The sequence below is a fragment of the Mizuhopecten yessoensis genome, unplaced genomic scaffold (assembly GCF_002113885.1).
Source record: "Mizuhopecten yessoensis strain PY_sf001 unplaced genomic scaffold, ASM211388v2 scaffold9399, whole genome shotgun sequence".
NCBI classification, from domain to species: Eukaryota; Metazoa; Mollusca; class Bivalvia; order Pectinida; family Pectinidae; genus Mizuhopecten; species Mizuhopecten yessoensis.
The window spans coordinates 157,336-169,089 of NW_018408028.1; the positions used below are offsets into that span (position 1 = coordinate 157,336).

The window sequence follows — 11,754 nt, forward strand, 5'->3', positions numbered from 1 at the left end:
TACTCATGACTTGTTAGTTACCAAGAAAAAGCATCTAGTCCTATTTCCAGATATTTTTATGCAAACAGTTACAGGGACTGTCCACTGGTCACTCAAAGGTCGGGGGTCAAGCTGAAGTGTGGCGATAAGACAGCTGGTCAGTGATTGGTTAGCAGAGAATGGGGGGGTGTAACACCTCCACCATCATCAATGAGATGAGCTCTGTGTTACATACGGTTACACTGACAGCTTTATAAAAACCTGCTAATAACCAATAATATATAAAAGTCACATGTACCTAACCTTTACACACTTCCTACACACTACCTAACCTCCCTACAGCCAATAACTGTGAGGGTATTATTTTTATATATCTTGGGAGTGTTTCATTTCACCATAGAAAAACTGGGTGGAGTTTTTTTAAATTAAAAAAAACATAACACAGCACTGTCTTCAAATATGACCAAAGCATGTGTCTATATATACACCATACTTGTCAACTTTTTGAAAATTCCTTTGGGGAGATTCTACCTACAGCCAATAACTGTGAGAGTATTATTTTTATATAGCTTGGAGTCTTCCTGTTTCATTACACCATAGAAAAACTGGATGTTTTTTCTTTAAATAAAAAAAAAACATAACACAGCACTGTGTTCAAATATGACCAAAGCATTTGTCTATATACACCATACTTGTCAATTATTTGAAAATCCATGGGGAGGTTCTGCATGTTCAAACTTAAAACCTAAATAAAATGTGTGTATTTACCCCCTGGAGACAGAATAACCCTTTAAATGATATATTTCGAGTTATTCTTTCAGATGAGATAATTTTATCTTAGAACATAGAAATAAACATGATATAAATTTGCTTTAGTTTTGATTATGAATATTTGCTATAGTTTAAATTGCAAATATCATTTACATAAATTACATATGCATTCTATCTTTTTATTAGAAACGGTAATTTATGTTTTGTTTTATTTTTAATTACATTCAATCAGTAAGTTATATTTATGCTTTGGTTTTTAGATATTTATATCATTTATTACATTTTCTCTTTTATTTTATTTTTTATAATCCATCACTTTATAATAAAACTCTGGTTTTAGATTGTCACTTTAACTATTTCCAATTATTTCACCGGCATACACTAGAGGTTACTTGACCAAATCCAATTATGTGACTGGTGTCATCTTCAAACTTTACAGCCAGTGCACAAGAATATTTTTGAAACATTATTATTAGATACTCAGGTTTATGGCTATTAGCCACTGCCGCCACAAATATTCTTGACCAATGCCCAGCATGAAGTGACCACTGCATGGCTTGAGCTGACCAACAGTCATTTGATGATGCTGTATTGGTCATCGTGGCTCACAACAAAAGAGATAATTAAAGTTGACCCAGCGGTCACACGAGCCACCTTTATTTTTAAAGCGTGAATGGTAAAACACCTGTCATTTGACCTCCACACTGCCGTTTTACCTGACCACTGGTCAAGCCAGGTGACCCTTGTGGTCATTTTTACACAAAGTGACATGTGTTTCATTATGACTAAGTGTAGATATTAGCAACTCTAAGCAGTTCTAGCCCTGGTCCTATTACACGTTACACGACCATTGTCCTTCAGTGTCTGGCTTTTTTTGTTCTTTGTTCATAGTGTTACAAACACCAACCAACTCATTGTATTGTACAGTAGATATTAGATAATTCATCTGTAGTTAGTATTTACAACATTTTATTGTATATATATCTACAACAGTAGCTTTAGTATAACTTTACATCTTACTGTATATTTATCTACAACAGTAGCTTTAGTATAACTTTACATCTTACTGTATATATATATCTACAACAGTAGCTTTAGTATAACTTTACATCTTACTGTATATTTATCTACAACAGTAGCTTTAGTATAACTTTACATCTTACTGTATATATATATCTACAACAGTAGCTTTAGTATAACTTTACATCTTACTGTATATTTATCTACAACAGTAGCTTTAGTATAACTTTACATCTTACTGTATATATATCTACAACAGTAGCTTTAGTATAACTTTACATCTTACTGTATAGATATATACAACAGTAGCTTTAGTATAACTTTACATTTTACTTTTTATATATATATACAACTTTAGCTTTAGTATAACTTTTTACATCACAAACCTTTATTAATTTTTACAGATGACATCACAAACCTTTATTACATTTTACAAATGACATCACAATGGTATATTTTTTACAGCCGACATCACAAACCTTCATCAATTGTTTTACAAATGAAATCCTTAACTTTTATTAACTTTAAAAGATGATACCACAAACCTTGATTTATTTATACAGATGCCATCATATGTTTTTATAATTTTTACAAAAGAAATCACAAACCTACATTGATTTTCATAGATGACATCACAAACCTTGATTGATTCCATAGATGACATCATAAACCTGATTGATTCCATAGATGACATCATAAACCTTGATTGATTTACATAAATGACATCACAAACCTTGATTGATTCCATAGATGACATCATAAACCTGGATTGAATTTCATAAGTGACATCACAAACCTTGATTGATTTCATAGATGACATCATAAACCTTGATTGATTTTCATAAGTGACATCACAAACCTTAATTTATTTTCATAAGTGACATCACAAACCTTGATTGATTCCATAGATGACATCATAAACCTTGATTGATTTTCATAAGTGAAATCACAAACCTTGACTGATTTTCATAGATGACATCACAAACCTTGATTGATTTTCATAGATGACATCACAAACCTTGATTAATTTACATAGGTGACATCATTAACCTTGATTGATTTCAAAAATGACATCACAAACCTTGATTTATTTTCATAAGTGACATCATAAACCTTGATTGATTTTCATAGATGACATCACAAACCTGGATTTATTTTCATAAGTGACATCATAAACCTTGATTTATTTTCATAAGTGACATCACAAACCTTGATTGTTTTTCATAAGTGACATCACAAACCTTGACTGATTTTCATCGATGACATCACAAACCTTGACTGATTTTCATAAGTGACATCACAAACCTTGACTGATTTTCATAAATGACATTGCAGGTCTTTATTAAACATCAAAAGAAGATTACTCATGAAAATGTATGTACCCATGTAGCCTCTGTCTACTGTGACCTAATAAATGACTTTATAAAACACATAGGACTTTATTATAAAAGTATGTTTGATTGATAAGGCATACAAATGGAACACAATTTTATTTTTGAGATAACACTTAAATCAGCTGGTCATTTCCCAGAGCAGATGTTCTATTTCTTACCCATTAGCTCACATGACCTATCCTAAACGGTTACATATACATATCAACTTTTCCCCTCTCCTTTGTTTCTTATTATGATAATACTGCCTTTAAAGCACTATATATGGAGTTCCTTCACAAGAAGCAAACTTACAGACCAAACCGGACACTGAATGTCCAGAGACCACATATTATGGAATGAAAAGCCACTTGTTATACATGGCCGTTCTCAGAACCAAACGCTCGGGCCTATTTAGACAAGGTCTGGTTTAGACCGAGTTTTATGTTGGAGAGAGATTTCGGTGAAGATAAATTTCACATTGGAAATAGTCTTTCACTTGATTATATTTAGTCTAAATTTATCATACTTGGTGTTTTTGTTGATAATGAATTAATTCCGTTTAATTTTCATGTAACATTTGTATTCCAAATTATGCAGATTTAAATGAATATATCTTCCATAAATAGCTTTTGGGATTTTTTTCACTTTCACAATTACATTAATTATTTTCAGTAAAACATAAACTCCTTCTTGAATTATTACTCAACCTAACTAAATACTGCTTAATCCTTTTCTTTCATTGCTATTGTCATAAAGACACCAAATATCTGTTTTCATCAAATTATAAAGCCCACTGCTTTTTCAATAGTCATTTATTTATAAGGTTAAACGCAACAATTCTTATTTTATTTCCCTCTATTTGCATCAAAATCCACAAATCTCTGTTAAATTTTCATTCCATTTTTTCTTTCCGAAACCATTGAAGCGCACATTTCCGCAACAATAGTTTCACATGCTTTTTTGTATTGGGTTCCTTTTAATCGCATTTTCCCCTTTGTGCGGCCCCCCGAGTCCATTTAAATTTTGTCATAAAACATGAACACAACACTTGATCCCGTGACCCCTACCTTTTTATTGCGCCTCCTAAATCGTGGATGGATTCGCTGCAATCTTCGGGTTCATTATACCCAGGCTCATCCCCCTGCATCTTCTGCCGACCTTTGACCTCACAAAACGGATCTTGTGAGTGGCCTTTATCTGTGCCTGGGTCAGCATGACCGTTGGGGGTGTCATCCTCGCCTGGAAATAAAAATGATGTACATAATTAGTCCAGGGGGTTTCATCAAGTACAGATGTTTTTAAGTGAAGGTGATGCATATAATCTTGATATGAGATATTCCTATGGCCATCCATGAGGTCCCCAAAGGGGAATTCATTTTTTTTTTTTTTTTTTTTTTTTTTTTTTAAAGAGTTAATCTATTTCTAATACAATTTGATTTAAAAGGAAAAAAGAAAAATCTGTTTTCCTAAATTATAATTTATAAACAGTATTGAAAAAAGGACAAAACAATTGTTTTAAAAACCTGTAGCAACTAAACTGTAATAATAGATATTTCTTAATTTACCACATTTTTCATCAAACAGATAAGATTCAACATAGAAGAATGAAATAATCCTAAACCAAAGAACATCCTATGTTGAACAAATTCTAATAAAATAGAAAAAAGAAATAAAACCTTTTATTTAACAATTTACTTATCACTTTAGTCAATATTTTCATTGTTTGAAAATTAATTGCATTATTTAGCTGATATTAACAATCATTAAATTTTCTTTAAATTCCTTCATCAATGTTTGTTACAAACTTAATGGGTTTTTTTTTCATTTTATGTCAAATGAGTCTTTGTTTAATTCTACTAGAATACCAATATAAATGTTCTAAGCTAAATAACAGAATCCTTCCAGCTGCTGAAGTATCAGACATTTTCATGTAACACTAAACATGTCCGTTATACACTACTTCATTGACCCTGACATACCTGTATCCCACACACAAACTATTGTTAATCTGATAATTTGACATGCAAATAAATTAAATCTCCGTAGAAATGCCAAGCGAAAAACCCTGAGCGCAAATGTCAAAATCCAGTTATAAAAATCCCAGATAAGTGTATTTGTCTCACGCAATCAGTACAACAGGAGAATGATTTTGATGTAACAGTTAAAGCTGAACAATGGCGGACGAAATGGACATGAAACTGAACATTTGGCACACAATAGGCCTCCCCTGGTACTCCACCCACCTCCGTTTTAGTTAATCAGGACCGGTCATCGTTTGATGGCTTTTTGTGTCCATCCTTTCACCTATAATGTGTTATTATGTCACCTAGTCAGCGTGCATGTCGGTCATTAAAATGAACCAGAGTCAGTTTTATACAATGGTCAGTTCTGGTTGAATCGCCTATGAAGTGCTACATACATGCAACAGTCAGTTGAATTAATTGACAGAGTTAAGGCTGTATTCTATCATAGTTTTCTGACTGTGACATAAACCTTCTTTCCAAAGAATTCCACCTTAGGAAAAAATTCTACAAAGTAAACTAATTGATGACAAATTGAAATTTTGAAGGAAACGAAAATTAATATGTTCGATTAGAAAATGGTTTAAATGAGACTGACTATAACACTATTGTGTGTACAAATTAGATACAACCTATAGAAATAACAGTCATACTCCCCGAAGGACATGTGCCAACACAATTCTGTGTATCTTATGTTTTATTATACATAACAGATTGGTTTATTTTTTAAATTTAAACACCAATTCATTGATGTATAAAATCGTTTACGGTATATTTGACTCTGATCAAATGATATTTATGAATTTTCCTTTAAAACAGAATCAATATGGAAAAATTTAATAAAACTGTTTTAATTATCCATTATCTTTGGTACGAGTTTACAGACTTTTCCTAAATCGACAAGTCTTTCATTCTTCTCCACAAACTAGATTGATGTGAAGAGGCTTGATACAGCTAAAGTACACCCAGAGATTAATGGTGCCCACCACAGTGCCAGATTACTTTTGTCCCTTTTTAACCTTATTTAAAGATTTTTTTCTCGCTAGTTGTTTAGATATTTTATTTCATATTCATGGAGTGGTCTTGATCAATTGACAAGACGATTGAATGTAATCAGGACTGACCGACCACTAGACGGACGCTGGTCAATTACGAGAACATGTCATATTTACCAACACTGACCGATGGCTGCTTAGGCAGAAGGGTCAGATGAAAAATGAACCGTTTTAAAATCTCATCAATTATCGAGGGCTTGTTTTCTATAATTTTCCATCTGAAAAAATTTGTAACACAACTTTTGAGTAATGAGACGTGCATAAAATCTGTACTTTAGTCTCCCAGTCATTGCTGCTATCCAATGATGTGCTATGTAAAAAAAACACTTTCAAATAGATCTTCAAAAATATCTAAAATGATTTTTTTTGATACTTGAATATCAAAGCACTTTTTTTTTCCTCCCAGATTCAATATTTACACAATGATTTGGTTAAGCCTGTTTCTTATTTCGTTTTATCAAACATTCTACAGGAATTAGTACAACTGTCTTTTGTCTAGGATTCTTCTTAACAATATTCAATGATAAAATCAGTACCCGTTATTTACTTTCCAAATCTAAAAAAAACACACAAAAAATAGATATGTTAGCCTACCACATGAAGATAATAACCAAGTATATTAACCTCTTCAATACTTAAACATAGGCCAACTTTTATGACAACAAAAATGCATGCAGCATTTGTGTGTTTTTGGTCTAATCAATAGCTAATGAGCTTGCCTGGTACAGTGGCTGATTGGTTTGATAAGAAGGTCATTTATAAAGCCACACTCATCAATTATACAACTATTGATCTTCACTGACCGCTGGCCTTGTAGGCCCTCAATGGCTGACCATCACTATCAGATGTGGTCATTACAGCTGCCCTTTTTCTATTACGTAATACCACTCAGGACCAGATTGTGAGCTGTTTCTGTAGTGGTCAATGTAGCGTCCAGTCCCGAGGGGAAATTTGTAAAATAGGTATTATACAGGTCGGTATCTGTAGTTATCAAGGAATATTTGGTTGTCAAGGAAACTTTGCAAAATATGTGTTTTCCAAAGCAATATTTGAGTGCTCAGTGTCTTCAGATATACCACTGTTTGCTTATGAGCAGTGTTCATTCTCCTTTGATCAATGTGGCTTTTTATACATATGTAATATCCAGGAAAAAGGGCGAACAACACAGCAAATCTCTTCCAAACGTTGGAAATTTATTACAGCAATAAATTCCAACATTTGGAAGAGATTTGCGGTGTTTTCACACTTATTCCTGGATTTCTACTCTGTATACCATTGTGGTATCCACCAATCGACAAAAAGATGGAAGAAACTTCAGTTATCTAGGACGTTGCGTCTCCACCCCCCTTTTTGTGACATATGTAATATGTTTATTATATGTTTACAATGATAATTAAGTCGTAAGGTTTGAAGTAGATAAAGAACTTGAACTTGAATATCTGGTTATCCAAAGGAAATTTATAAGATCCATTTGATATAGAGGCTGAAGTTTTAATTGGTCAATGCTGGGTCTGGTTGTCAAGGTAAAATACAAACAGCAACTTCTGTAACAATCACAATCACCTTCAGAAGCAGTCAATGTATAATGTCTATCATCAAGAAAAACTTGAAAATTAGCATTATAAAGAATAGAATCTGTTGTGGTCATTGTAATGTCTTGTCCAGGCTTCAAGCAAAATCCATACACATCAATATCCAGTACAGAACTAAGGTACTGCCCCATCAGATGGCATTTTTTGTACAATATCATTGGCCTTCGAGAAAATACTGTAAGACATGATTGGACATTTTAATCCATAGACATTCAATGAAATGAAATATTTATGATACATGGGTTGTTACTTCATGGGTCTTGGAAGAAAAGACAGTTTTTAAATGAAGAGTGAAATACGAACTGAATTGCTATGGCCATTTTTGCAAAAGTGAATTCATGAGACAAAAGACTTAATATAATTAGCCTTCAAACGAAAAGTCAAGTGACAAAAAGAAGAGGCAGCTTGCAAGCAAAATTCTGATTGCATTAGCCTTAAATGGAAACAAAAGTGACAAGAGGAGACAGTATAACCACACATTTGATTGTTTTGGCCTTATAAAAAAAGTCAAGGGACAAAAAGAAAGGCAGCTTGCAAGCAAAATTCTGATTGCATTAGCCTTAAATGGAAACAAAAGTGACAAAAGACAAGACAGTAACCACACATTTTATTGTATTGGCCTTAGAGGAAAAGTCAAGTGACAAAAGGTAGAGACAGCCAGCACATAGTTGATTGCATTGGCCTTAGAGGAAAAGTTAAGTGACAAAAGGTAGAGACAGCCAGCACATAGTTGTTGTATTGGCCTTAGAGGGAAAAGTTGTTGTATTGGCCTTAGAGGAAAAGTTAAGTGACAAAAGGTAGAGACAGCCAGCACATAGTTGATTGTATTAGCCTTAGAGGAAAAGTTAAGTGACAAAAATGAGGATCACAACTTTCATCTCATTGACATTAAATGAAAAACAAGACCGTAACCACACATTTGATTGCTTTGATCTTAGAGGAAAAGCTACATGGTGATGTTGGTTGTTTACTGCGAGATCATTGTTTTACGTAACACTGACCAGGAGACGGGACCTTGACTTATGACGGAACTCTCCAATAATTCCCTAAGGAGGAAAAGAGGACGATTGAAATAAAATCCTGGCCGGAGAACCATTCTCCTGGTCACTCCTGTCCATAGAGACATGGCCAAAATGGATTAGTATTGACCACCAATGATAAGGCTAGATGTCTTGGGTATATTAATATTTTATTGATGGGTCAGCCGGATGACCAAGCTGGATGATGTTGGACAATAGCCCTAATTGCTTTTCAAATTAACACAGAAGATGGTAACTGGGGCTAGGTTGTGATATGTATGTAGATCGCAGTGGTTGCTTGAGGGAGATTAATGCAGACACATCCCTGTACGATACAGAGAGTGGTCAGGTGATTGTTTCTATACTTTACCACATGTCAAATATTCATAAACATGACAAAAAAAGTTTGACTGGTCAGCTGAATATTCATCAACATGGCAAAAAGTGACTTATCATTAACATTTGAACTTTATTTAGGTATCAATTTTACTCATTTTTGTGAAAGTTAAATTTAAATGAATTCTTTCAATATTTATGCATGAGATTCACATACAATTTTACTATAGATAAACATTGATCTGTCAAGAGAAATTCTATAGAGAAATAATGAAAAAGATCTTTTTCCTTTCTTGAAATCTTGATCTAGTAGAACAAGTCACTCACTGGAGTAAAATATAATAAAGGAATTTGAGACAAACTTTGCAAAAACATTTTGTTCTTCAATGAAAAGCTTAGCCTCCTTAGATGGGAAGTCTTTTACCCCAAACACAGTTGATTTGAAAATATATGACACAAAGTTAAGTTCCTAGGATTCTAAGCGACACTTTATGGTCACATAAAAGAGACAGTCATAAAATATAAACAGCACAAGAAAACTTCATCAAAATAGATTGGTAGACATGGTAAAAATAATTTTGTCAACACTTCAACTTTTAAAATCTTATCACAAGGAATAAAATAGTTTGTGCTGTTCGATATTTAAATTCTTTTTTTTTCTTTTTTCAAAATTGAAATGATTTATTTAACAGTAAATAAGATTTGTCTTTGCCATGTCTTTTCAGATTTTCTCTTTTTTTCCCCTAAACAATGTTAAATGTTGCCAAAAAACTAGATAGAACTCAAACTAATGGCTTCCTGGACATCCCCACCAGCTACCACACTAGGTTGAACTAAAAATGTCAAAATTAGAGCATACAGCTTGTGCCTATATCCACCATTGTGTATGATGGAGGTGTGCATGGTATTTAGGTCACTGTGACCTCGTATTTTGATCTCTAACCTACATTTTATTTAAAATTATTTTGAGGTTATATCACTACAGTGAAACAAAATCACTGGGACTCCAATTCACTTTGTAATAAAGTGGTTTTTATACATGAAATAGAATACAAGCACACTTACTAACTCTCCCTATTTCGGAGGGACACTCCTGGTTTTGGACCCTGAATTTGGACATTTTCAGCCAATGTATTTGCTTAACTATTCCTATGTTCTAAGGTCTAATTATTTCATCTGAAAGAACAACTTGAAATATGTTTTTAATTTGAGCATGTGAAATTGCCCCCATGAAAACTTCAAAATGTTGGCAAGTTTTTAACAAGGATATCATTTGTTTTCATATAAGTTCTGCAAAATAAAATGGACTAAAAAAAAAAAAAGGTGTTTTGAGTGTAAAATATACAGGGCCAGTTCATGATTCTAACTCTGAACGGCTGTATGAATGATCATCATATGATGATACTTGGATACTATGTCCAAGATACTATGTCCAAGATAATAACAAACTCCTTCTATTGCAGTGTATGTATTCACTTCACCTTGCTCCTATTTCTGGACCTTGTGATTCCCCATTTTCCAAGAAAAAAAGTATACAGTTTTACAGTACATATAAACCCCTGCATGTAGCCCCTAATGATCCCTCATATCACATCTAGAAGATAAACAGAGTTTTCTACTGCAGGGTAAAATAATTACAGTGCCAAGGTTATGTTACCAAACCAACCAGAATTACTTCCCCCACCACCCCCACTACCAAGCTCTCATCATGGAATTCCCATAGAAATGATAATCCCGAGATTTCTGTATCCTGCTGTCAGAAAACATAATTAGATATACAGAGAGAGAAGGTATGATGTAATTGATGACTGATACAGCCTGGACATACTTTGACCATTGGTCAAGCCAGGTTTGCTGTAGTAGAAAACATTGTATGAAGCATGCAGTGGTCAGTATCTGTTTGCCTGCACTAGAAGGGGAAGACATAGACTGGCTACCAGCCCCTTAGGTTTTATGAAGAATTTCCTAGCTGCATTTTACTAACAGCTTATCTCCCCCTAGTTTAGAGCTTTACCACAGAATTTAGATTACAATGAAAAGCAACAACCTTGAAAAGCAACTACCTGTTTGGTTTTAATAGATATATATTTTGTTAACTTAGTTAAACTCACCAATCTGACCATTCTGACACTTGACTTTTCAGAATATGGAAAATGTATTAAATTAAAATGACATATTTCACAAGAATACAAAGCTTAGAGAGTAGGGCTGCAATGATATATCGTGCAGTGATATATCGCAATATTTTGAATATGGTACCATACACAATATTTTTTTGGAGGTCACGATACACCTACGATATTTCCGGATTTTGTTGTTTCTGAATTTAGTCCACTCATGTCCGTTCCCACACGGCGTGTGACAGCTCAAGCTCGACATGAAGTGAATTGTGTGAAACTTTAAAGTCATGCCTATTTTGGACCAAGTCTGTTTCCAGGTGTAGTATTGCCTATAAACATGTGCTTTGCTTCTACTGTTGATACGTATCGTATCGTAACCACAGTATCGTGATACGTATCGTATCGTAACCACAGTATCGTGATACGTATCGTATCGTAACCACAGTATCGTGATACGTATCGTATCGT

At 33.6% G+C, this 11,754-nt stretch overlaps 1 protein-coding gene across 1 annotated transcript in view; it reads right to left on the reverse strand.

The window, feature by feature from the left end:
* LOC110458014 overlaps window positions 1-11,754 on the reverse strand; it is a 77,858-nt gene that overhangs the window by 48,523 nt on the left and 17,581 nt on the right. Inside the window, exon 2 of the mRNA XM_021509539.1 lies at window positions 4,211-4,382. Within this exon, the coding sequence (XP_021365214.1) occupies window positions 4,211-4,382 (172 nt within the window). The remainder of the gene's footprint in view (window positions 1-4,210; window positions 4,383-11,754) is intronic.